The sequence below is a fragment of the Syngnathus floridae genome, unplaced genomic scaffold (assembly GCF_059516105.1).
Source record: "Syngnathus floridae isolate MCC-2025c unplaced genomic scaffold, RoL_Sflo_1.0 HiC_scaffold_66, whole genome shotgun sequence".
NCBI classification, from domain to species: Eukaryota; Metazoa; Chordata; class Actinopteri; order Syngnathiformes; family Syngnathidae; genus Syngnathus; species Syngnathus floridae.
This window is the reverse complement of record NW_028284095.1, coordinates 31,556-57,089: the sequence shown is the minus strand read 5'-3', so window position 1 is coordinate 57,089 and position 25,534 is coordinate 31,556. Positions and strand designations below refer to the sequence as shown.

At 47.4% G+C, this 25,534-nt stretch overlaps 2 protein-coding genes and 3 long non-coding RNA genes across 6 annotated transcripts; all 5 read right to left on the bottom strand.

Annotated features, from left to right (window-relative positions):
- Nucleotides 1-782: 782 nt before the first annotated feature.
- LOC148378071 (janus kinase and microtubule-interacting protein 3-like) lies at nt 783-3,016 on the bottom strand. 2 transcript variants are annotated; one of them, XM_088368030.1, is made up of 9 exons: nt 2,909-3,016; nt 2,619-2,681; nt 2,434-2,532; nt 2,109-2,348; nt 1,929-1,994; nt 1,799-1,867; nt 1,645-1,722; nt 1,355-1,588; nt 783-1,275 (listed from the first exon to the last, which is right to left on the bottom strand). In XM_088368030.1, the coding sequence occupies exons 1-9, from the start codon at nt 2,975-2,977 to the stop codon at nt 1,159-1,161; spliced, it is 1,035 nt and encodes a 344-aa protein (XP_088224156.1). In that variant the 5' UTR covers nt 2,978-3,016; the 3' UTR covers nt 783-1,158. The 2 variants fall into 2 exon arrangements, with proteins under 2 accessions (XP_088224156.1, XP_088224157.1); XM_088368031.1 differs by having other exon boundaries at nt 2,115-2,348.
- A 90-nt stretch (nt 3,017-3,106) lies between these two features.
- Nucleotides 3,107-4,328, bottom strand: LOC148378070 (uncharacterized). The gene is made up of 4 exons (XR_015856218.1): nt 3,761-4,328; nt 3,606-3,676; nt 3,365-3,469; nt 3,107-3,220 (listed from the first exon to the last, which is right to left on the bottom strand). It is a non-coding gene; the product is annotated as an uncharacterized LOC148378070 (long non-coding RNA).
- A 171-nt stretch (nt 4,329-4,499) lies between these two features.
- LOC148378069 (uncharacterized) lies at nt 4,500-5,649 on the bottom strand. Its single transcript, XR_015856219.1, has 4 exons — nt 5,579-5,649; nt 5,338-5,442; nt 5,080-5,193; nt 4,500-4,998 (listed from the first exon to the last, which is right to left on the bottom strand). It is a non-coding gene; the product is annotated as an uncharacterized LOC148378069 (long non-coding RNA).
- Nucleotides 5,650-6,323: 674 nt separating this feature from the next.
- LOC148378068 (uncharacterized) lies at nt 6,324-7,466 on the bottom strand. Its single transcript, XR_015856202.1, has 3 exons — nt 7,320-7,466; nt 7,082-7,195; nt 6,324-6,850 (listed from the first exon to the last, which is right to left on the bottom strand). It is a non-coding gene; the product is annotated as an uncharacterized LOC148378068 (long non-coding RNA).
- A 2,544-nt stretch (nt 7,467-10,010) lies between these two features.
- LOC148378067 (uncharacterized) lies at nt 10,011-24,515 on the bottom strand. The gene is made up of 11 exons (XM_088368034.1): nt 24,453-24,515; nt 22,718-22,888; nt 22,517-22,594; nt 20,782-20,952; nt 20,581-20,658; nt 18,648-18,736; nt 11,915-11,944; nt 11,557-11,724; nt 11,368-11,444; nt 11,077-11,162; nt 10,011-10,900 (listed from the first exon to the last, which is right to left on the bottom strand). Exons 1-8 carry the CDS (start codon nt 24,453-24,455, stop codon nt 11,697-11,699), a joined length of 648 nt encoding a protein of 215 aa, XP_088224160.1. The 5' UTR covers nt 24,456-24,515; the 3' UTR covers nt 10,011-10,900; nt 11,077-11,162; nt 11,368-11,444; nt 11,557-11,696.
- Nucleotides 24,516-25,534: the final 1,019 nt, after the last annotated feature.

Genomic DNA, 25,534 nt, shown 5'->3' with positions numbered 1-25,534 from the left:
AGACTTAGTTATTATGCGTTGACATAATGGCGCACTGGTTAGCATGGCCACCTCTTAAGCATGATGATGCGGGTTCGACGCCTGATCAATGTTAGCATGGAGTGAGCTGAAGTGCATGGCGCTGAAGATTTGAATCTTTGAAATGCGCTGAGGTCTGACATATCAGGCAGAATGGTTTGCCATCACGTTCAACAAAAAATAGAAACTTTCCCACTCTGATTAAAACGTCCTGTGTTCATCTACGTATTTTCGTTTTGCTGTGCATCTTTTCCCTGCCATTTCGAGAGCCCAATTGACACTCATAGTTTAAAGAAATGTGTTTGCCCATCCTACTTTGTGGAATTTCACCACATGCGCTTTTGACCAAAATACCAAATTGAACTCAAGTGAAGCCAACACGCACAACCCCCCCCCACACACACACACACACACACACACACACAAATGTTGATATGAACATAAAAGAGCCGCATGCGGTTCGGGAGTTGCGGCTTGGCCAAACCTGTACTATACAACTTTATTTGTATAAAATTTTCACAACAGCTGTCACACAAACAAAGCGGGAAAAACCGAAGACGTGCGTGTTCCGCCCACGCTGGATTTATTTGCACCTTTGAAAAGACACCGTATTGCCGCAGATGTGGCAAAGAGTACTTTTGGGCATCTGAGACGGAAGGATGTCCAAAGCATCACGTCACCTGCTCTGGTAGGCATGGTGGTGGGACGTTGAGGTCAACCGCTTTGGGGTTGGCTGACTCTTTGATCGCAGGATGCCACACACTTGAAGACAGAAGCAGAAAAGCAGAGCTAAATGCAAAATGTACTCACCGGTGACTCCAATTTTTTTCCCCCCTGAAGAAACAGCTGGACGGGTGGCCCCGGCTGGCCAGTGGGACTCTTGTTATTCTGACCCTTTTTAGTGCGCGTTTGGGGCAACAACCGTTTTTTGTGGCGCTCTCTTCTGGTTCAAAAGTGCCCTGCATGTGAATTTGCTTTTCCTGCCTTCTGATTGGATGAGCGCCGGTGTGACGCGGTGCCTCTGTCACCGTGGCGGGGGGTATACGTTGGCATCGGAGCGTCTGCCAACGTCTGAGACCGGCTGGCAGTGTATCGGAGGTGTCGAGTGCGGTGCCGCTGGAGCTCACTCACCAGCTGGTGTTAGGGCCACAGAATGAAGGCCAAGGAGAAGAATAGAAAGAGAAACAGAAACTTCTCCTCCAATTGTTTGATTTGTCTCTTCTGAGCTTCGATGAATTCTTTCAGCTCTTTGTTCCTCTAGGACGGACAAATGGAAAGTGGCATTCAAAAGCCAGTAAGCGTGCAAGTAAGTGCCGGGCTGGCTTTGGGCCCTTACCTGTTGCGCGCTGTGCAGCAGATCCATTCTCTCTTGGAGGATGCAAGCGTCGCGCTCCCTCAACTCGCACATCAGGGCTCGCTTCCATTGGTCCACGGCGCTCCTAAGCTCTTCTCTCTGATCCGCCGTCAGCACGTCATTCACGCCAGCGTGGCTGGCTTTTTCGCCGTCCGTGGCGGGGCAGTCCCGCTGCGGTAGCGCCTCGTACAACATGGCCTCCAGCTCCAGGATCCTCTGGGCCGCAATCCTCGTCCATCAGTGGTCCGGCGGGAGATTTGAGGGCGGCTTACCTTATGAGCCTGGTCCATGGAACACTTCCTGAAGTCCAACTCTTCATCCAGGTAGCCCTTCTGCTTGCAGAACATATCCTAGCACAGCTCAAGGTCAGAATTGTTGGGGCACATTGCCGGAGTTCCCCTTGGCTGATGTCGCGTGTCTGTCTACCTTCTCACTTTCAATGTCCAACATCTTCTGTTGAAGTGCTGACTTGGTCACTTTGATGTATTCTAACCACTGAGGAAAGGCTGCTGTCACATAAGCAGAATGCGAGAGCGTGCGTGGACGTGCGCGTTACCTTCTCGGCTAGGGTGAGAAGGGTCCTGGCGTGAATCACGACCACCTGCTCCTCGTTGGTGAGATTCTGCAAGAGCCCAAAGGCACAGCGTCAACAAGCTTCTTTCAGCGCAAAGCCTTCCAAAAGTCACATTTGAGCCGCCGAGTCTCGTGGAGTGCGAACATAAGGAGTTCGACATACACTTACGGCGTTATAGCCCAGGATGTCCAGCTTCTTCATCAGATCACTGATGACGATGTCCGGGGGAAAGGCGCAAGGAGCAATGTAAGGTGTTCTGGGACCTCGGGTTAAGGTTAGGGTTGCGAGGGACGCCTTACGTACGCTCACGCCCTCGGCCTCGCAGTAGATCTGCAAAGGGCTGAGGCCGTCTGGGAAACGGACTTGCAGAAACTTCAAGACGGGGGAGCGCCACTCCCTCTCCTGAAAGGCAGAGGCATGCATCCGTCCGTCCGTCCGTCCGTCCGTCACATCTCTGGCCTCAACACGCTTGTGCGAGTCTTCCCACCTCCAGCTCCAGGATGCGGAACTCAAGCAGTTCGTTTTGGTCTCGGATATCCTGGATGTGCTCTTTCAGACGCGCTTCTTCCGCCTCCATCCGCCTGACCTGAAAAGACAGTCAGACCTCATCTGCGGGGCTTCCCGACAGGTGTGACGCCAAGCGACTCCGCCCAGCGCCTTTCTTTCCGTCACCTTTTCGGCCAACTGCTGATTGCTCTGACGCAGCAGCTGCTTCTCCTCCACCCACTTGACATTCTAGAAGAGACAAACGCGTGGACAGCTTTGGAATGTTGTGTCATTTTCATCCACAAATTCTTTGGTTGACTGGAAAATGACATTTGCTTTTCTCCGCATTTTCCCAGCCACGTTCGGGGGGGGGGGGGGGGGGGGGGGGGGGTTGGTCCAGTAATGCCAGACGGATGAGTGACTGAAGAATGTAGCTATTTTGTCTGAGAAAAAGGTGTGCTCATTGATGAGCTTACCTGTCCTTGTTGCTTCAGCGCTGACTCCAGATCTGCTACTCTGCTTTGATAGTGACCCATTTCTACCATCAGCTTTTCTCTGGTCTGAAAGGAGGAGGAGGGAGGCTCCTCCTCCTCCTTTCAGACCAGAGAACACCCGAGGCTGGGTGAGAACGGGGAGGCTGCGACCCGGCCGGGGGTTGCGGGAAGGGGCGCCACCTTGATCTCCTTCTCGGCGTCGTAGTCCCCTTTCGCTGGTCTGGGCTAGCAGAGCGTAGGCTCGTTGCAGCGCTTGATATTCTTGCGTCAGCTGGCGGTAGCGAAGCTCCGCCTCTTCATGCACACACCAATGCAACACAGCACTAGTACCAGAATCAGTCAGACCGGCGACAAAGCACCCGCGACGCAAAGACGAGTCCGATTCCAGGCTGAAGAGGAATGTTTGGTGCCAATACGCTGGCAGAAATGGCGGGCTACCTCTTCGGGTTCCGTGTCGGGGGTTCTGTCGGTGTGAAAAGACAAGGACGATCCGTCCGAGTCCACCAACACGTCTTCGTCGTAGCCGTAAAATGTTTCGATGACCTGCGGGCGCGGAAGCAAACATCTCTCTGAACAAACTGAAGCGACACCTCACGATGAATCGACGAGAGGAACGATAGCGAGAAAAAGGCCATTTCATCTTGCGCAACACCAAGCAGCCGCAAACAAACAGACTCACCTTGCAGGACCTCACGCTTTGTTCCTCCTCAGAGATTCTCGACGTCGGTATCGTAGCAGCAAATCTCTCTCCTGTCGACACAAATAATCCGCCTTTGAGATTCTTTGGATGCAAAGGGAACGAACGGCTCCGGCGCAGAAACAAACGCGACTCACAATGACATTTCTGACATGAGCTCCTGTCTCCAGAGCCTGAAAAACACGTCACCGGCGATGATTGGAGGGACGCTCGTCTTTTCCAAAAGTGACAACTACAGGGTGTGTCAGGGTTTTCCAGATTATCTTTATCGTATCATTGTGTTGCTTTGACTTTGACTCCGACCTGTAATAAATAATATTATTTATCCCTTATTTATCCCTATCGCTTATCCCTTCCTACACAAAGTCGTAAAACACCCCTTGCTATGTTTTGACTAGAGGTCAAGGGCTTCCTCTATTCAATCCACTCTTACACCCACCCTGTTTCTCTTAATTAAAATGCTCGTGCAGGAGCCGAGAGTCAGACTTCATTCGTACAACGGATGGACTCTCCACCTGCAGGTGTCCAAAAGAACTTACTTGTCTCCCGTGTGGTTCTTGCAAAATAAGTTGGAGCGAGCGCAACTCTAACAGGGTGCATTTTGCCACTAGCTGCCTACGGACAATGACGTCGCGCTCGCGGCTCATGGTTGACGGGCTGAGCAGCCGGGCAAGTCCGTCGTTTTCAGCGCACAGCGAGTGGCAAAGGCGCTGACAAAACGGGAGCTTTGAGCTGCTGAAAACGGCAAAACAAGTCTAAAGCGTGTTCAAACGCGTGCGCACAATGCTCCTGCTTGAAAGGTCGGAATTTAAGGGGCCAATTTTTTGGATGGCGGCCGCCGGCCAAGCTTTGGACGGAAAAGGTTTCCTGGCGACAGCGAGCGAGCGCGGCGCTGCCGTACGTGCACCGAGTCGCCTGCCTGAAGACCTTGGACAAGTCGTCGATGATGTGCCGCTGCTCCACAACTTGAAGGAACTCCATTTCACCGTCCTGCTGGCCGCAACCGCGGTCCAGGTCATTGAGCGAACTAGGCCTTCTCTGTGGAACACAAATGCAGTGGACTCTGTTGGCACGCCGCCGTTGTCCGCGTCGACTTACCAAGCTTGCCATCTCCTCGTTCTCCTGGGTGACAAAGCGCACTTTGTTTTCAAGGCGACACAGCACCAGCGAGAGTTCTTCATTCTTCCTGCTCAGGCGTTTGTTTTTGTACAGGAGTGGCAGAAACTGGCTTTCTGAGGAAAGGTTAAGGTTAGGGTTGCGAGGGACGCCTTACGTACGCTCACGCCCTCGGCCTCGCAGTAGATCTGCAAAGGGCTGAGGCCGTCTGGGAAACGGACTTGCAGAAACTTCAAGACGGGGGAGGCTCCTCCTCCTCCTTTCAGACCAGAGAACACCCGAGGCTGGGTGAGAACGGGGAGGCTGCGACCCGGCCGGGGGTTGCGGGAAGGGGCGCCACCTTGATCTCCTTCTCGGCGTCGTAGTCCCCTTTCGCTGGTCTGGGCTAGCAGAGCGTAGGCTCGTTGCAGCGCTTGATATTCTTGCGTCAGCTGGCGGTAGCGAAGCTCCGCCTCTTCATGCACACACCAATGCAACACAGCACTAGTACCAGAATCAGTCAGACCGGCGACAAAGCACCCGCGACGCAAAGACGAGTCCGATTCCAGGCTGAAGAGGAATGTTTGGTGCCAATACGCTGGCAGAAATGGCGGGCTACCTCTTCGGGTTCCGTGTCGGGGGTTCTGTCGGTGTGAAAAGACAAGGACGATCCGTCCGAGTCCACCAACACGTCTTCGTCGTAGCCGTAAAATGTTTCGATGACCTGCGGGCGCGGAAGCAAACATCTCTCTGAACAAACTGAAGCGACACCTCACGATGAATCGACGAGAGGAACGATAGCGAGAAAAAGGCCATTTCATCTTGCGCAACACCAAGCAGCCGCAAACAAACAGACTCACCTTGCAGGACCTCACGCTTTGTTCCTCCTCAGAGATTCTCGACGTCGGTATCGTAGCAGCAAATCTCTCTCCTGTCGACACAAATAATCCGCCTTTGAGATTCTTTGGATGCAAAGGGAACGAACGGCTCCGGCGCAGAAACAAACGCGACTCACAATGACATTTCTGACATGAGCTCCTGTCTCCAGAGCCTGAAAAACACGTCACCGGCGATGATTGGAGGGACGCTCGTCTTTTCCAAAAGTGACAACTACAGGGTGTGTCAGGGTTTTCCAGATTATCTTTATCGTATCATTGTGTTGCTTTGACTTTGACTGCGACCTGTAATAAATAATATTATTTATCCCTTATTTATCCCTATCGCTTATCCCTTCCTACACAAAGTCGTAAAACACCCCTTGCTATGTTTTGACTAGAGGTCAAGGGCTTCCTCTATTCAATCCACTCTTACACCCACCCTGTTTCTCTTAATTAAAATGCTCGTGCAGGAGCCGAGAGTCAGACTTCATTCGTACAACGGATGGACTCTCCACCTGCAGGTGTCCAAAAGAACTTACTTGTCTCCCGTGTGGTTCTTGCAAAATAAGTTGGAGCGAGCGCAACTCTAACAGGGTGCATTTTGCCACTAGCTGCCTACGGACAATGACGTCGCGCTCGCGGCTCATGGTTGACGGGCTGAGCAGCCGGGCAAGTCCGTCGTTTTCAGCGCACAGCGAGTGGCAAAGGCGCTGACAAAACGGGAGCTTTGAGCTGCTGAAAACGGCAAAACAAGTCTAAAGCGTGTTCAAACGCGTGCGCACAATGTTCCTGCTTGAAAGGTCGGAATTTAAGGGGCCAATTTTTTGGATGGCGGCCGCCGGCCAAGCTTTGGACGGAAAAGGTTTCCTGGCGACAGCGAGCGAGCGCGGCGCTGCCGTACGTGCACCGAGTCGCCTGCCTGAAGACCTTGGACAAGTCGTCGATGATGTGCCGCTGCTCCACAACTTGAAGGAACTCCATTTCACCGTCCTGCTGGCCGCAACCGCGGTCCAGGTCATTGAGCGAACTAGGCCTTCTCTGTGGAACACAAATGCAGTGGACTCTGTTGGCACGCCGCCGTTGTCCGCGTCGACTTACCAAGCTTGCCATCTCCTCGTTCTCCTGGGTGACAAAGCGCACTTTGTTTTCAAGGCGACACAGCACCAGCGAGAGTTCTTCATTCTTCCTGCTCAGGCGTTTGTTTTTGTACAGGAGTGGCAGAAACTGGCTTTCTGTTTCTCTCAGTCGCTTTAGCTGCAAGCATGAAGTGCGGGATGTGAAAGACGCACAACACGCGGGCCAGAACGTATCCATTCCTTTTGCATCGGTTTGAACGGAATCGTGGCTTTGGCTCCCAATAAAAGACATCTACCAGGCAACCGACTCGCCGCGCCGCTCAACTAATAAGCAAGCGCAATGGGTGCCTCGCTGGATGGCGCGCATCAAACGTAGCGCAAACCTTCAAGCGTGCCGTCAATAAATTACCAGTTCATTGCGCTCTTCAGAAAGCAGGGCGTTTCGATCCTCCAGTTTCCTGATGACTGCGCTGAGCTCAGCGATTTTCAGATGAAACCGTCGCGTGTCCCGATCCTCCTGAGACTGAAAACGCCCCGCAACACACACACACAAGCACTCGTTCAAAGTTCAAAACTGTTTTTGTGCTACCTTCCTCCAGCAACGAACTAAGTCATGCGTACTGCAAGTGTGTGATGAGGTGGCTTACGCAATGAAGAGGATTGCTAGTAGCGGCGTTGACCCCACTTCCAGGGTAGTTTAGGCCCGCCCTTTGGGAATCCCTCAGGGCAGCGATCTGCTGCTCGGCAGCCTGAGTCTGCAGCTGAAGGCGGTGGACGTGGCCGGCCCCAGGGCTTCATCCAAAACACTAACCGCTCTGTCTTTCAGCTTGATCTCATCCGTCTGGATGTACAAACGGGGAGCGCTCAGGCAGGCGGGCAAACTCATTTGCCAGAATTGTGACAAAAACAAAGAGAGCAACCGGCCAATTTTTTTCTGGAATCGACTAGAACACCTTTGCTGTGACAAAAGCGAAGCGAGCAACCGGACATTTTCTTCTTGTGAAATAGAATAGAATAGAATGCCTTAGGTGTCATTGCACTGCAGGTATACAACGAAATTGGGAACATAGCCACGCACCGCGCATCTGATCAGTCCTACCAGTCGGCGGATCTCCCTCTCGCAGTCTCTCTTGGTTCGGCTCAGCTCCTCCCGATGCTGGTGATGAGCCGATCGGAGCTCGGCCGCTCGGGACTGCCAGGCCTGCTGGGCCGCTGCCAGGGCTTCTTCCGCGCTCCTGGTGGAGGCGACACCGCTCGGTCTCCCGACACCGCCGCGTCTCCTCCACCTCCGCCAGCAAAGCGCCCCCCCTCCTCACCTGAGCAGACATTGCGCCACACCGGGCCGTTGAGACCGCAACGGAGCACCGCGACGCTTACTGGGGACAAGCTACACAATACGGTAGCGGCCGCATCGAAGCCCGACGTGGCGTGCGGATAGTCAGACACGGATAGAGCGGATCACCTTGTCCATGGAGCCGTCCCTCAGGCTGAGGACCAAGGCATTCAGTCGCTGGATCTCTCCATCTATGATTTTGATCACTCTCATCAGCTCCATTTCATGCTGCCGCAGTAATGTCTCCCTGGTAATGGCTAACTCTTTCTGCTTCTCCTCATGGAGTTTGCTTTTGAGTTCCGTCATGGCGGCGGTGGCACGGTGGTGCTCCGCCCGCAGGTCCTGACTTCTCTCTCTCTCCAGACAGCTGACCTGACATGACTTAGACTTAGACAAACTTTATTGTCATCTTGTCTGCACATGGTGCATACAAAACGAAATTCCGTTGCATACGTCTTACAACAAAGTAGTGATATTGCAGTTGAATAGAAGTAACATATCCTATGAAAATATATATATATACATATATACTATATATATATATATATATATATATTAAAAATAAGTATAAAGTGCAGCAGTGATAATTATGCAATAGTGCAAGTAGGCAAAACAGTATTCAAGAGTGTGCAGAGGAATGCTAAACCATGTATTAAACTTCTATTTAAAGGGTTTATACAAGTTCAGTAAAGTTGGTAGTGCGAGATAGTGCAAGATAGAGGTCCGTAGTGTCATAAAGTACAGTTCTGTGAATGTGTGATGCAGAGTTCAGTTTAGAGCTCAACAGTTCTAGTGTTCAACAGTCTGATGACAGCAGGGAAAAAGCTGTTGCAGAACCTGGTGGACCTGCAGCGGATGCTGCAAACCTCTTCCCAGAGGGCAGCAGGGAGAACAGTCCATGGTGGGGGTGTGATGGGTCATTGATGATGTTACGGGCACGGGACATGCAGCGCTGAGATGAAATGTCCTGAATGGAGGGAAGAGGAGCCCCTATGATCCTCTCTGCTGTCCTCACCACTCTCCTCACGTTCTTCCAATCGGAGGCGGTGCAGCCTCCACACCACACAGAGAGACAGCTTGTCAGAATGCTCTCTATGGTGCTCCTGTAGAACGTCCTCATGATGGGTGGGGGCAGGTGGGCTCTCCTCATCCTCCGCAGGAAGTACAAGCGCTTCTGTGCCCTCTTGACCAGTGCCGTAGTGTTCATAGTCCAGGTGAGGTCTTCTGTGATGTGGACCCCCAGGAATTTGGTGGTGCTGACCACCTCCACAGCTGAGCTGTTGATGATCAGTGGAGCGTGGTGAGGCTGTTTTTTCCTGAAGTCGACGATGATCTCCTTCATCTTCTCCTCATTCAGGATCAGGCTGTTTTCTCTGCACCAGCCCACCAGCTGCTCCACCTCCTCTCTGTAGTCCAGGTCGTTGTTGTCTCTGATGAGCCCCACCACCGTTGTGTCGTCTGCTGACTTCACGATGTGATTGGTGGTGAACCTGAGGACGCAGTCGTGTGTCATCAGGGTGCACAGCAGGGGGCTCAGGACGCAGCCCTGAAGGGAGCCTGTGCTGAGGGTGATGACATCAGAGGTGTTCTGTCCGACCCGGACTGACTGAGGTCTGTTGGTGAGGAAGTCTAGCAGCCAGTTGCGAAGGGGGGTGTTGAAGCCCAGGTGTTCCAATTTTCCTACCAGATGCTGTGGGATGATGGTGTTAAACGCTGAGCTGAAGTCCAGGAACAGCCTCCGCACATGGGTGTTCTTCTCCTCCAGGTGAGCCAGGCTCAGGTGAAGAACGGAGGAGATGGCGTCCTGAGTGGAGCGGTTTTGCCGGTCGGCAAACTGGAACGGGTCAAATAATAGGGGGAGTCTGGAAACGATGTGACCTTTAAGCAGCCTTTCGAAGCACTTCATCATAACCGGAGTCAGTGCAACAGGCCGGTAATCATTAAATGAGGTGATTTGAGGTTTCTTCGGCACCGGAATGATGGAGGCAGTCTTAAAGCACGCCGGCACTGTGGCTTGGCCCAGCGAGGTGTTAAAAATGTCTGTGATGACCCCAGCCAGATGACTTGCACATTCCCTGAACACACGCCCAGGAATGTTGTCGGGGCCAGGGGCCTTACAGGGGTTGACTCTCCTCAGGGTCTTCAACACATCGGCGGAGTCAAGGCAGAGTACCTCCTCTTCCTGATGGGGGACAGTTTTAACTGCTGGAGTGCCGTTTAGTGCCTCGAACCTCCCAAAGAAGTTATTTAGACCATTTAGAAAGTCAGCATCAACTACACCCACCGGGGGGGGGGGAGGGTGAGTTGTAGTCTGTAATCGCCCGTATGCCTTGCCACATACTCCTGATGTTTTTGACGTCGTGGAAACGATCCTGAAATTTTCGACTGCGGTCTCGCTTCGCTATCCTGATGGCACGGTTCAAGTTGGCTCTCGCTGTCCTCAGTGTCTCCTTGTCGCCAGACTTGAAGGCAGAGTTCCGCGCTCGTAGCGTTTGACGTACCTCCTCAGTCATCCAGGGTCGTTGGTTGCCCCGGGTGATGATATTCTTAGTGGTGCTGACGTCCTCGGTGCATTTGTTGATGTAGGCTGACACAGTCATGGCACACGCATGTCTAATCTACATCGGGAAAACTGGGAGGGAGGGAGGGAGGCAGGCAGGGAGGCAGGCAGGGAGGCAGGCAGGGAGGCAGGCAGTGTCTGTCTGTTGAGGTTTTCACCTTGTTCTTCTCCTGCTGAAGTTCTAACTGGACGTCCATCAGTTTGGTTCTCAGCTCGTCATTGGCGGCCTGAAGGGCGTCCGTTCGCTCCGCCTTGGCCCGCCCTGCCGGAGCTCGTTTGGACATCTCTTACTCGAGTCTCGCCCGGTCGTCAGTCAGAGATCACAACATTTGTACCTGGAGAGCACAAACGCAGCGCTGTTTTCCACTGGCTTCGAACTCAACTTCAATCGGTACCGTAACTTACAACATCATAAACATAGAACTAGCTTGACTTATTCATTGAATAAATGCATTTGGTTCTTCAAAACTGCATCACGCAACATAGCGTGACCGAGACGGCCGTTATCCACCTGCGTGAAGTTATTTGGTGAAATGAATGAGATGTTTAAGACACCATCGTTCTGTCTCTATGTAGATGAAGGTAAATAATCGATTGCTGAAGGTCCAAAGGTGTTGTGATAAACAAATAAACATATTAGTGATTAGTGACATATTTGTGATAAACATATTAGGCAGGATAATCACATATGTTAACGTGACTGCCCACACTGTATTTATTTATGGTTATTTGTTAAATCGAGTACTGTTAGACATGAAATAGGAAGTGTTTAACATAAATGGAAGACGAAAGGGGTACTCACCATTGTAGCTCCTGCTGGTCAATGATACGAGCCTCTTCTTGCAGTGGAAAACATACAGCCAACAAACACCGTGGAACCTAAAGGAATGAAATTAAACATTAACATTTAGCCTCAACCAACATTCACAGATACAACGCAACGCAAACTACACAAACGTAAATCTTTTTAAACACAATGAGTTGTACTTACCGTGTACGCTCTAGACGGTCCACTTGCAAGCGGAAAATAAAGATATTTCTGTTGATAAGCGTCGTGTTTGTATCCGGTGTCTCGCTCAAGGCCATTGCGCCCACAGATTTGAATTTTGGCGAGAGTTCAGCCTATTGACGTCATTTCCGCGGTGTAATACCCGTATATCTGAAACGGCAAAGTTAAGAGTAGAGTTAAATAAAGTTTTTAGTCAACGCAATAATTTACAACCGTTGACCAGTCGAAATAATCGTCGAAATTTGGCGTCTGTGGCTGGAAGCAGACGCCGAGTTCGACATTCCTCCCAAACGCCACACTCCCTTGCTTTTCAGGGCTAAAAAAAAACAGTTGTAATTACCTTGAACGCTCTAGACGGTCAAGTTGCAAGCTGAAAACAAAAATATTTGCCTTGTTAGTCATCGTGTTACTAACAGCTGTGTCTTGTTTGCCAGAACTGCCGCTTTCCTACTTCCTGTTGCAAGCCACGCCCACGGATTATAATTTTGCCGTGAGTTCCGCCTATTGACGTCATGTCCGCGTCACATGACTGCGACGTAATATTATCTAAAACTGTTTGTGCGGTATTGTGTTGTTCTGTGCGGTATTGTGTTATTCTGTGCGGCGTCGTGTTGTTCTGTGCGGCGTCGTGTTGTTCAGTGCGACGTCGTGTTGTTCAGTGCGGCATGGTGTTGTTCAGTGCGGCATGGTGTTGTTCAGTGCGGCATGGTGTTGTTCAGTGCGGCATAATGTTGTTCAGTGCGGCATAATGTTGTTCAGTGCGGCATGGTGTTGTTCAGTGCGGCATGGTGTTGTTCAGTGCGGCATGGTGTTGTTCAGTGCGGCATAATGTTGTTCAGTGCGCCATAATGTTGTTCAGTGCGGCATGGTGTTGTTCAGTGCGGGATGGTGTTGTTCAGTGCAGGATGGTGTTGTTCAGTGCGGCATGGTGTTGTTCAATGCGGCATGGTGTTGTTCAGTGCGGGATGGTGTTGTTCAGTGCGGCATGGTGTTGTTCAGTGCGGCATAATGTTGTTCAGTGCGGCATGGTGTTGTTCAGTGCGGCATGGTGTTGTTCAGTGCGGCATGGTGTTGTTCAGTGCGGAATGGTGTTGTTCAGTGCGGCATGGTGTTGTTCAGTCCGGGATGGTGTTGTTCAATGCGGGATCGTGTTGTTCAGTGCGGGGTGGTGTTGTTCAGTGCGGGATGGTGTTGTTCAGTGCGGCATGGTGTTGTTCAATGCGGCATGGTGTTGTTCAGTGCGGGATGGTGTTGTTCATTGCGGCATGGTGTTGTTCAGTGCGGCATGGTGTTGTTCAGTGCGGCATGGTGTTGTTCAGTGCGGCATGGTGTTGTTCAGTGCGGCATGGTGTTGTTCAGTGCGGAATGGTGTTGTTCAGTGCGGCATGGTGTTGTTCAGTCCGGGATGGTGTTGTTCAATGCGGGATCGTGTTGTTCAGTGCGGGGTGGTGTTGTTCAGTGCGGGATGGTGTTGTTCAGTGCGGCATGGTGTTGTTCAATGCGGCATGGTGTTGTTCAGTGCGGGATGGTGTTGTTCATTGCGGCATGGTGTTGTTCAGTGCGGCATGGTGTTGTTCAGTGCGGCATGGTGTTGTTCAGTGCGGCATGGTGTTGTTCAGTGCGGCATAATGTTGTTCAGTGCGGCATAGTGTTGTTCAGTGTGGAAAGGTGTTGTTCAGTGCAGGATGGTGTTGTTCAGTGCGGCATGGTGTTGTTCAATGCAGGATCGTGTTGTTCAGTGCAGCATAATGTTGTTCAGTGCAGCATGGTGTTGTTCAGTGCGGCATGGTGTTGTTCAATGCGGCATGGTGTTGTTCACTGCGGGATGGTGTTGTTCAATGCGGGATCGTGTTGTTCAGTGCGGCATAATGTTGTTCAGTGCAGCATGGTGTTGTTCAGTGCGGCATGGTGTTGTTCAGTGCGACATAATGTTGTTTAGTGCGGCATAATGTTGTTCAGTGCGGCATAATGTTGTTCAGTGCGGCATGGTGTTGTTCAGTGCGGCATGGTGTTGTTCAGTGCGGCATGGTGTTGTTCAGTGCAGGATGGTGTTGTTCAGTGCGGCATGGTGTTGTTCAATGCGGCATGGTGTTGTTCAGTGCGGAATGGTGTTGTTCAGTGCAGGATGGTGTTGTTCAGTGCGGCATGGTGTTGTTCAGTGCGGAATGGTGTTGTTCAGTGCGGCATGGTGTTGTTCAGTGCGGCATGGTGTTGTTCAGTGCAGGATGGTGTTGTTCAATGCGGGATCGTGTTGTTCAGTGCGGCATGGTGTTGTTCAGTGCGGCATGGTGTTGTTCAGTGCGGCATAATGTTGTTCAGTGCGGCATGGTGTTGTTCAGTGCGGCATGGTGTTGTTCAGTGCGGCATGGTGTTGTTCAGTGCGGCATGGTGTTGTTCAGTGCGGCATAATGTTGTCCAGTGCGCCATAATGTTGTTCAGTGCGGCATGGTGTTGTTTAGTGCGGGATGGTGTTGTTCAGTGCGGGATGTTGTTGTTCAGTGCGGCATGGTGTTGTTCAGTGCGGAATGGTGTTGTTCAGTGCGGCATGGTGTTGTTCAGTGCGGGATGTTGTTGTTCAATGCGGGATCGTGTTGTTCAGTGCGGGGTGGTGTTGTTCAGTGCAGGATGGTGTTGTTCAGTGCAGGATGGTGTTGTTCAGTGCGGCATGGTGTTGTTCAATGCAGGATCGTGTTGTTCAGTGCAGCATAATGTTGTTCAGTGCAGCATGGTGTTGTTCAGTGCGGCATGGTGTTGTTCAATGCGGCATGGTGTTGTTCAGTGCGGGATGGTGTTGTTCAGTGCGGCATGGTGTTTTTCAGTGCGGCATAATGTTGTTCAGTGCGGCATGGTGTTGTTCAGTGCGGCATGGTGTTGTTCAGTGCAGGATGGTGTTGTTCAGTGCGGCATGGTGTTGTTCAATGCAGGATCGTGTTGTTCAGTGCAGCATAATATTGTTCAGTGCAGCATGGTGTTGTTCAGTGCGGCATGGTGTTGTTCAATGCGGCATGGTGTTGTTCACTGCGGGATGGTGTTGTTCAATGCGGGATCGTGTTGTTCAGTGCGGCATAATGTTGTTCAGTGCAGCATGGTGTTGTTCAGTGCGGCATGGTGTTGTTCAGTGCGACATAATGTTGTTTAGTGCGGCATAATGTTGTTCAGTGCGGCATAATGTTGTTCAGTGCGGCATGGTGTTGTTCAGTGCGGCATGGTGTTGTTCAGTGCGGCATGGTGTTGTTCAGTGCAGGATGGTGTTGTTCAGTGCGGCATGGTGTTGTTTAATGCGGCATGGTGTTGTTCAGTGCGGGATGGTGTTGTTCAGTGCAGGATGGTGTCGTTCAGTGCGGCATGGTGTTGTTCAGTGCGGAATGGTGTTGTTCAGTGCGGCATGGTGTTGTTCAGTGCGGCATGGTGTTGTTCAGTGCAGGATGGTGTTGTTCAATGCGGGATCGTGTTGTTCAGTGCGGCATGGTGTTGTTCAGTGCGGCATGGTGTTGTTCAGTGCGGCATAATGTTGTTCAGTGCGGCATGGTGTTGTTCAGTGCGGCATGGTGTTGTTCAGTGCGGCATGGTGTTGTTCAGTGCGGCATGGTGTTGTTCAGTGCGGCATAATGTTGTCCAGTGCGCCATAATGTTGTTCAGTGCGGCATGGTGTTGTTTAGTGCGGGATGGTGTTGTTCAGTGCAGGATGGTGTTGTTCAGTGCGGCATGGTGTTGTTCAATGCGGCATGGTGTTGTTCAGTGCGGGATGGTGTTGTTCAGTGCGGCATGGTGTTGTTCAGTGCGGCATAATGTTGTTCAGTGCGGCATGGTGTTGTTCAGTGCGGCATGGTGTTGTTCAGTGCGGCATGGTGTTGTTCAGTGCGGCATGGTGTTGTTCAGTGCGGAATGGTGTTGTTCAGTGCGGCATGGTGTTGTTCAGTGCGGGATGGTGTTCAATGCGGGATCGTGTTGTTCAGTGCGGGGTGGTGTTGTTCAGTGCAGGATGGTGTTGTTCAGTGCAGGATGGTGTTGTTCAGTGCGGCATGGTGTTGTTCAATGCAGGATCGTGTTGTTCAGTGCAGCATAATGTTGTTCAGTGCAGCATGGTGTTGTTCAGTGCAGGATCGTGTTGTTCAGTGCAGCATAATGTTGTTCAGTGCAGCATGGTGTTGTTCAGTGCGGCATGGTGTTGTTCAATGCGGCATGGTGTTGTTCAGTGCGGGATGGTGTTGTTCAGTGCGGCATGGTGTTTTTCAGTGCGGCATAATGTTGTTCAGTGCGGCATGGTGTTGTTCAGTGCGGCATGGTGTTGTTCAGTGCGACATAATGTTGTTCAGTGCGGCATAATGTTGTTCAGTGCGGCATGGTGTTGTTCAGTGCGGCATGGTGTTGTTCAGTGCGGCATGGTGTTGTTCAGTGCGGCATGGTGTTGTTCAGTGCAGGATGGTGTTGTTCAGTGCAGGATGGTGTTGTTCAGTGCAGGATGGTGTTGTTCAGTGCGGGATGGTGTTGTTCAGTGCGGGATGGTGTTGTTCAGTGCGGCATGGTGTTGTTCAGTGCGGAATGGTGTTGTTCAGTGCGGCATGGTGTTGTTCAGTGCGGCATGGTGTTGTTCAGTGCAGGATGGTGTTGTTCAATGCGGGATGGTGTTGTTCAGTGCGGGATGGTGTTGTTCAGTGCAGGATGGTGTTGTTCAGTGCGGCATGGTGTTGTTCAATGCGGCATGGTGTTGTTCAGTGCAGGATGGTGTTGTTCAGTGCGGCATGGTGTTGTTCAATGCGGCATGGTGTTGTTCAATGCGGCATGGTGTTGTTCAGTGCGGCATGGTGTTGTTCAGTGCGGCATGGTGTTGTTCAGTGCAGCGTAATGTTGTTCAGTGCGGCATGGTGTTGTTCAGTGCGGAATGGTGTTGTTCAGTGCGGCATGGTGTTGTTCAGTGCAGGATGGTGTTGTTCAGTGCGGCATGGTGTTGCTCAGTGCGGCATGGTGTTGTTCAGTGCGGGATGGTGTTGTTCATTGCGGCATGGTGTTGTTCATTGCGGCATGGTGTTGTTCAGTGCGGCATGGTGTTGTTCAGTGCGGCATAATGTTGTTCAGTGCGCCATAATGTTGTTCAGTGCGGCATGGTGTTGTTCAGTGCGGGATGGTGTTGTTCAGTGCAGGATGGTGTTGTTCAGTGCGGCATGGTGTTGTTCAGTGCGGCATGGTGTTGTTCAGTGCGGCATAATGTTGTTCAGTGCGGCATAATGTTGTTCAGTGCGGGATGGTGTTGTTCATTGCGGCATGGTGTTGTTCAGTGCGGCATGGTGTTGTTCAGTGCGGCATGGTGTTGTTCAGTGCGGGATGGTGTTGTTCAGTGCAGGATGGTGTTGTTCAGTGCGGCATGGTGTTGTTCAGTGCGGGATGGTGTTCAATGCGGGATCGTGTTGTTCAGTGCGGGGTGGTGTTGTTCAGTGCAGGATGGTGTTGTTCAGTGCAGGATGGTGTTGTTCAGTGCGGCATGGTGTTGTTCAATGCAGGATCGTGTTGTTCAGTGCAGCATAATGTTGTTCAGTGCAGCATGGTGTTGTTCAGTGCGGCATGGTGTTGTTCAATGCGGCATGGTGTTGTTCAGTGCGGGATGGTGTTGTTCAGTGCGGCATGGTGTTTTTCAGTGCGGCATAATGTTGTTCAGTGCGGCATGGTGTTGTTCAGTGCGGCATGGTGTTGTTCAGTGCGACATAATGTTGTTCAGTGCGGCATAATGTTGTTCAGTGCGGCATGGTGTTGTTCAGTGCGGCATGGTGTTGTTCAGTGCGGCATGGTGTTGTTCAGTGCGGCATGGTGTTGTTCAGTGCAGGATGGTGTTGTTCAGTGCAGGATGGTGTTGTTCAATGCGGCATGGTGTTGTTCAGTGCGGGATGGTGTTGTTCAGTGCAGGATGGTGTTGTTCAGTGCGGCATGGTGTTGTTCAGTGCGGAATGGTGTTGTTCAGTGCGGCATGGTGTTGTTCAGTGCGCATGGTGTTGTTCAGTGCAGGATGGTGTTGTTCAATGCGGGATGGTGTTGTTCAGTGCGGGATGGTGTTGTTCAGTGCAGGATGGTGTTGTTCAATGCGGCATGGTGTTGTTCAGTGCGGCATGGTGTTGTTCATTTCGGCATAATGTTGTTCAGTGCGGCATAATGTTGTTTAGTGCGGCATGGTGTTGTTCAGTGCGGGATGGTGTTGTTCAGTGCGTTATAATGTTGTTCAGTGCGGCATGGTGTTGTTCAGTGCGGCATGGTGTTGTTCAGTGCGGCATGGTGTTGTTCAGTGCGGCATAATGTTGTTCAGTGCGGCATAATGTTGTTCAGTGCGGCATGGTGTTGTTCAGTGCGGGATGGTGTTGTTCAGTGCGGGATGGTGTTGTTCAGTGCGGCATGGTGTTCAATGCGGAATGGTGTTGTTCAGTGCAGGATGGTGTTGTTCAGTGCGGCATGGTGTTGTTCAGTGCGGCATAATGTTGTTCAGTGCGGCATGGTGTTGTTCAGTGCGGCATGGTGTTGTTCAGTGCGGCATGGTGTTGTTCAGTGCGGCATAATGTTGTTCAGTGCGGCATGGTGTTGTTCAGTGCGGCATGGTGATGTTCAGTGCGGCATAATGTTCAGTGCGGCATAATGTTGTTCAGTGCGGCATGGTGTTGTTCAGTGCGGGATGGTGTTGTTCAGTGCAGGATGGTGTTGTTCAGTGCGGCATGGTGTTCAGTGCGGGATGGTGTCTTTCAGTGCGGCATGGTGTCGTTCAGTGCGGCATGGTGTCTTTCAGTGCGGCATGGTGTCGTTCAGTGAGGCATGGTGTTGTTCAGTGCGGCATGGTGTTGTTTAGTGCGGCATGGGGTTGTTCAGTGCGGGATGGTGTTGTTCAGTGTGGCATGGTGTTCAGTGCGGCATGGTGTTGTTCAGTGCGGTATCGTGTTGTTCAGTGCGGTATCGTGTTTCTCAGTGCGGTATCGTGTTGTTCAGTGCAGTATCGTTGTGTTGTTCGTATTGTGTTTAACACTTAGCCTCTAACACTTAGCCTCTAACACTTAGCCTCTAGCATCTAGAAGGTAAATAAATAGGAAGGAAGGACTCACCGGTGACGTCTTCGCCCACGTCCAAGCGTTGTACTTTGTATTTTCATCCTTCTGACAGTGGAAAACATAGCCAACAAACACCGTGGAACCTAAACGAATGAAAGAAAACTATCATTTGGCCACAACCAACATTCACAGATACAACACAATGTGACGTGCGGGGTTGAGGTTAAAGGTTGAGTGAAGGGCCCTCGTTTTAAACTACTTTTTTGAAAAGGATTGGGAACAAGTAAGACGTATTTAATTTATTTAATGGGAAGTAGTAAGAGCTATTGAATTTAATCTATGTATTATATTCTATTGTATTGTATTCTGTTGTATTCTTTTGGATTGTATTCACACTAACCCCACTAAAACTTCAGCCCACAAAAACTCGCCTCTGGCGCCTAGCCTCTGGCACTTAGCCTCTAACACTTAGCCTTTAACACTTAGCCTTTAACACTTAGCCTTTAACACTTAGCCTAGAAGGTGAATAAATAGGGTTAAAGGTTGAGTGAAGGGACCTCGTTTTAAACTACTTTTTTGTAAAGGAGTGGGAACAAGTAAGACGTATTTAATTTATTTAATGGGAAGTAGTAAGACTTATTAAATTTATTTAATCTACTTTTCTTCCCAGGCAAAATTTGATGTGCTGCAATTCCAAATTTCCAAAGTGAATGAAGGAATGAAGTCCTTTAAATTATGATTTTGTATAAATACTAGGCATTAACACAAAATCGACGGCACAAAATGGGCAGACTTTACTTGTTTGAAAAGGACTGGTTACAAGACAGACTTTTTTAATTTATTTAATGGGAAGAAGACTTATTTAGTTTAATTGATCTATTTTTGTTCCCTGGCAAAATTCGATTTGCTGCAATTCCAAATTTCCAAAGTGAATGAAGGAAAGACGTCGTTTAAATTATGATTTTGTTTAAATACTAGGCATAGACACAAAATCTACGGCACAAAATGGGCAGACTTTACTTGTTTGAAGAGGACTGGTTACAAGACAGACTTTTCTGATTTATTTAATGGGAAGAAGACTTATTTAGTTTATTTAATCTATTTTTGTTCCCTGGCAAAATTGGATTTGCTGAAATTGTATTTTGCCAAATCTTGCCTTGAGACCTGATAGGAAGTATTAAACGCTTAGTTAAATCAATACAAGTTGGTAATAAGAGCGAGTAATGTTGGTTGAACCGATGAATGAAGGTTGAAAGCAATTTAAATTATGACTTTGTATAAATACTAGATATTAACAGAACATCTACTGCGCGAAATGGGCAGAGTTTACTTGTTTGAGAAGGAGTGGCTTATTCAAAACTAAGATTTATTTAATCTGTTTGTTCCCAGGCAAAATTGGATGTGATGCAATTCCAAATTTCACCACATGATGGTGCCCAATTTTGACTTCATAGGACATATTAAACACTTAGCTTGTTATTATGTTCAAGGTAATCAGATTTGTTTATTATTCTAATGGCCTCTTCAAAACTATTCTGGATTACTACTTTGGATCTATTCTACATTACTTGGCAACAACATACTCTGTAACAGATTAGGCAGTATAATCATATCTGTTAACTTGAGAGTGCCCACACTCAATCTACTTATCGTGATGTGTTAAATCAATTACTGTTAGACATTATTTGTCTGATAATCTACCAAATCTTTGAATTGAAGAATTTGTGATTTAATCAATAGCTTGTTGTTATGTTAAGGGTAATCAGACTTGTATATAATTCTAATGGCCTTCTTTTGAAAACTATTCTGAATTACAACTTTGGATCTTATATTACTTTGCAACAATCTACTCCGTGACAGATTAGGCAGTATAATCACATATGTTAACTTCAGTGCCCACACTGTATTTATTTATGGTTATTTGTTAAATCAAGTACTGTTAGACATGAAATAGGAAGTGTTTAACATAAATGTTATGGCTACTCACCATTGTAGCTCGCTCCTGGTCAATGATACGAGCCTCTTCTTGCAGTGGAAAACTTGCAGCCAACAAACACCGTGGAACCTAAAGGAATGAAATTAAACATTAACATTTCGCCTCGACCAATTTTCACACGTACAACGCAACGCGGCTACACTTCTGCTATTACAAACGTAAATCTCCTTAAACACAATGAGTGTTACTTACCGTGTACGCTCTAGACGGTCCAGTTGCAAGCAGAAAATAAAGATATTTCTGTTGATAATCGTCGCTGCTCAGTGGCTCACGGCCATCGCGCCAACAGATTTGAATTTTGGCGGAGGTTCGGGCAATTACGTCATATCCACGGCACATGACTGCGACGTAATACCCGCTTATCTGAAACGGCAGTTAAAAGTAGAGTTACATCAAGTTTTCTTGGAACCTAAACGAATGAAAGAAAACTATCATTTGGCCACAACCAACATTCACAGATACAACACAACGTGCGGGGTTGGGGTTAAAGATTGAGTGAAGGGCCCTCGTTTTAAACTACTGTTTTGAAAAGGAGTGGGAACAAGTAAGACGTATTTAATTTATTTAATGGGAAGTAGTAAGACTTATTAAATTTATTTAATCTACTTTTCTTCCCAGGCAAAATTTGATGTGCTGCAATTCCAAATTTCCAAAGTGAATGAAGGAATGAAGTCCTTTAAATTATGATTTTGTATAAATACTAGGCATTAACACAAAATCGACGGCACAAAATGGGCAGACTTTACTTGTTTGAAAAGGACTGGTTACAAGACAGACTTTTTTAATTTATTTAATGGGAAGAAGACTTATTTAGTTTAATTGATCTATTTTTGTTCCCTGCCAAAATTCGATTTGCTGCAATTCCAAATTTCCAAAGTGAATGAAGGAAAGAAGTCGTTTAAATTATGATTTTGTTTAAATACTAGGCATAGACACAAAATCTACGGCACAAAATGGGCAGACTTTACTTGTTTGAAGAGGACTGGTTACAAGACAGACTTTTCTGATTTATTTAATGGGAAGAGGACTTATTTAGTTTATTTAATCTATTTTTGTTCCCTGGCAAAATTGGATTTGCTGAAATTGTATTTTGCCAAATCTCGATTTGAGACCTGATAGGAAGTATTAAACGCTTAGTTAAATCAATACAAGTTGGTAATAAGAGCGAGTAATGTTGGTTGAACCGATGAATGAAGGTTGAAAGCAATTTAAATTATGACTTTGTATAAATACTAGATATTAACAGAACATCTACTGCGCAAAATGGGCAGAGTTTACTTGTTTGAGAAGGAGTGGCTTATTCAAAACTAAGATTTATGTAATCTGTTTGTTCCCAGGCAAAATTGGATGTGATGCAATTCCAAATTTCACCACATGATGGTGCCCAATTTTGACTTCATAGGACATATTAAACACTTAGCTTGTTATTCTGTTCAAGGTAATCAGATTTGTTTATCATTCTAATGGCCTCTTCAAAACTATTCTGGATTACTACTTTGGATCTATTCTACATTACTTGGCAACAACATACTCTGTAACAGATTAGGCAGTATAATCACATATGTTAACTTGAGAGTGCCCACACTCAATCTACTTATCGTGATGTGTTAAATCAATTACTGTTAGACATTATTTGTCTGATAATCTACCAAATCTTTGAATTGAAGAATTTGTGATTTAATTAATAGCTTGTTCAGGGTAATCAGACTTGTATATAATTCTAATGGCCTTCTTTTGAAAACTATTCTGAATTACAACTTTGGATCTTATATTACTTTGCAACAATCTACTCCGTGACAGATTAGGCAGTATAATCACATATGTTAACTTCAGTGCCCACACTGTATTTATTTATGGTTATTTGTTAAATCAAGTACTGTTAGACATGAAATAGGAAGTGTTTAACATAAATGTTATGGCTACTCACCATTGTAGCTCGCTCCTGGTCAATGATACGAGCCTCTTCTTGCAGTGGAAAACTTGCAGCCAACAAACACCGTGGAACCTAAAGGAATGAAATTAAACATTAACATTTCGCCTCGACCAATTTTCACACGTACAACGCAACGCGGCTACACTTCTGCTATTACAAACGTAAATCTCCTTAAACACAATGAGTGTTACTTACCGTGTACGCTCTAGACGGTCCAGTTGCAAGCAGAAAATAAAGATATTTCTGTTGATAATCGTCGCTGCTCAGTGGCTCACGGCCATCGCGCCAACAGATTTGAATTTTGGCGGAGGTTCGGGCAATTACGTCATATCCGCGGCATTTGACTGCGACGTAATACCCGCTTATCTGAAACGGCAGTTAAAAGTAGAGTTACATCAAGTTTTCTTGGAACCTAAACGAATGAAAGAAAACTATCATTTGGCCACAACCAACATTCACAGATACAACACAACGTGCGGGGTTGAGGTTAAAGATTGAGTGAAGGGCCCTCGTTTTAAACTACTGTTTTGAAAAGGAGTGGGAACAAGTAAGACGTATTTAATTTATTTAATGGGAAGTAGTAAGACTTATTAAATTTATTTAATCTACTTTTCTTCCCAGGCAAAATTTGATGTGCTGCAATTCCAAATTTCCAAAGTGAATGAAGGAATGAAGTCCTTTAAATTATGATTTTGTATAAATACTAGGCATTAACACAAAATCGACGGCACAAAATGGGCAGACTTTACTTGTTTGAAAAGGACTGGTTACAAGACAGACTTTTTTAATTTATTTAATGGGAAGAAGACTTATTTAGTTTAATTGATCTATTTTTGTTCCCTGCCAAAATTCGATTTGCTGCAATTCCAAATTTCCAAAGTGAATGAAGGAAAGAAGTCGTTTAAATTATGATTTTGTTTAAATACTAGGCATAGACACAAAATCTACGGCACAAAATGGGCAGACTTTACTTGTTTGAAGAGGACTGGTTACAAGACAGACTTTTCTGATTTATTTAATGGGAAGAGGACTTATTTAGTTTATTTAATCTATTTTTGTTCCCTGGCAAAATTGGATTTGCTGAAATTGTATTTTGCCAAATCTCGATTTGAGACCTGATAGGAAGTATTAAACGCTTAGTTAAATCAATACAAGTTGGTAATAAGAGCGAGTAATGTTGGTTGAACCGATGAATGAAGGTTGAAAGCAATTTAAATTATGACTTTGTATAAATACTAGATATTAACAGAACATCTACTGCGCAAAATGGGCAGAGTTTACTTGTTTGAGAAGGAGTGGCTTATTCAAAACTAAGATTTATGTAATCTGTTTGTTCCCAGGCAAAATTGGATGTGATGCAATTCCAAATTTCACCACATGATGGTGCCCAATTTTGACTTCATAGGACATATTAAACACTTAGCTTGTTATTATGTTCAAGGTAATCAGATTTGTTTATCATTCTAATGGCCTCTTCAAAACTATTCTGGATTACTACTTTGGATCTATTCTACATTACTTGGCAACAACATACTCTGTAACAGATTAGGCAGTATAATCACATATGTTAACTTGAGAGTGCCCACACTCAATCTACTTATCGTGATGTGTTAAATCAATTACTGTTAGACATTATTTGTCTGATAATCTACCAAATCTTTGAATTGAAGAATTTGTGATTTAATTAATAGCTTGTTCAGGGTAATCAGACTTGTATATAATTCTAATGGCCTTCTTTTGAAAACTATTCTGAATTACAACTTTGGATCTTATATTACTTTGCAACAATCTACTCGGTGACAGATTAGGCAGTATAATCACATATGTTAACTTCAGTGCCCACACTGTATTTATTTATGGTTATTTGTTAAATCAAGTACTGTTAGACATGAAATAGGAAGTGTTTAACATAAATGTTATGGCTACTCACCATTGTAGCTCGCTCCTGGTCAATGATATGAGCCTCTTCTTGCAGTGGAAAACTTGCAGCCAACAAACACCGTGGAACCTAAAGGAATGAAATTAAACATTAACATTTCGCCCGGACCAACATTCACACGTACAACGCAACGCGGCTACACTTCTGCTATTACAAACGTAAATCTCCTTAAACACAACGAGTGTTACTTACCGTGTACGCTCTAGGCAAAATTGGATGTGATGCAATTCCAAATCTATCTGAAACGGCAGTTAAAAGTAGAGTTACATCAAGTTTTCTTTTTTAATCAACACAATCATTTACAACCGTTGACCAGAAAGAATCGTCGAAATTCGACGTCCCCCACAAACGCCACGCTCACTCGCTTTTCAGGGCAACAAAAGTACTTCTTTTTAAAAACGATGAGTTGTACTTACCGTGTACGCTCTGGACGGTCCAGTTGCAAGCAGAAAATAAAAATATTTCTCTTGTTAGTCGTATGTTACCATCCGCTGTGTCTTTGTCAACATCGCCGCCATTTTCCTACTTCCTGCTGCGAGCCACGCCCACGGATTTAAATTTGGGCGGAAGCTCTTTCCATTGGCGTCGTTTTCGCGTATAGCAAATCCGATTGGTTGGGAAGGGGGCACGGTTATGCAGCCGAGGAGTCCTGTGATCGGTGGGATGTAAAGTAGGCGTCGACGTCACGTCCGCGTCACGTGACCACGACGTGGCAGACGTCAAATAGCAACCGCTGTTTTGTTTAGTAGACTTACAGTTGTTATGCATTGACATAATGGCGCACACACCAAATAGATTTAAATAAATTAAATAATTCTTCTGCCCACTCTCTTTTAAACAAGTTAACTCTCCCCGCGGATTTGAATTCCGGCGAAAGTTACGCCCATCGACGTCACGTATGTCACGTGACCACGACGTGGCAGATGTCATATAGCAACCGCTGTTTTGTTTAGTAGATTTACAGTTGTTATGCATTGGCATAATGGTGTGCACTCAAAATAGATTTAAATAAATTAAATATTTCTTCTGCCTACTCCCTTTTAAACAAGTTAACTCTGCCCACGTCCATTGAC

Excerpts from the sequence above, each read along its gene's own strand:
- LOC148378071 (XM_088368030.1), bottom strand. The coding sequence starts at position 2,977 with ATGGTAGAAATGGGTCACTATCAAAGCAGAGTAGCAGATCTGGAGTCA. Across the intron at positions 1,995-2,108 it reads TGGGCTATAACGCCGTAAGT|AATCTCACCAACGAGGAGCA; the intron begins GTATGTCGAACT and ends GGGCTCTTGCAG. Across the intron at positions 1,276-1,354 it reads TGCTGCACAGCGCGCAACAG|AGGAACAAAGAGCTGAAAGA; the intron begins GTAAGGGCCCAA and ends TGTCCGTCCTAG.
- LOC148378067 (XM_088368034.1), bottom strand. Across the intron at positions 18,737-20,580 it reads ACCAGGAGCGAGCTACAATG|GTTCCACGGTGTTTGTTGGC; the intron begins GTGAGTAGCCAT and ends TCATTCGTTTAG. Across the intron at positions 11,725-11,914 it reads GACCGTCTAGAGCGTTCAAG|ATATACGGGTATTACACCGC; the intron begins GTAATTACAACT and ends TTGCCGTTTCAG.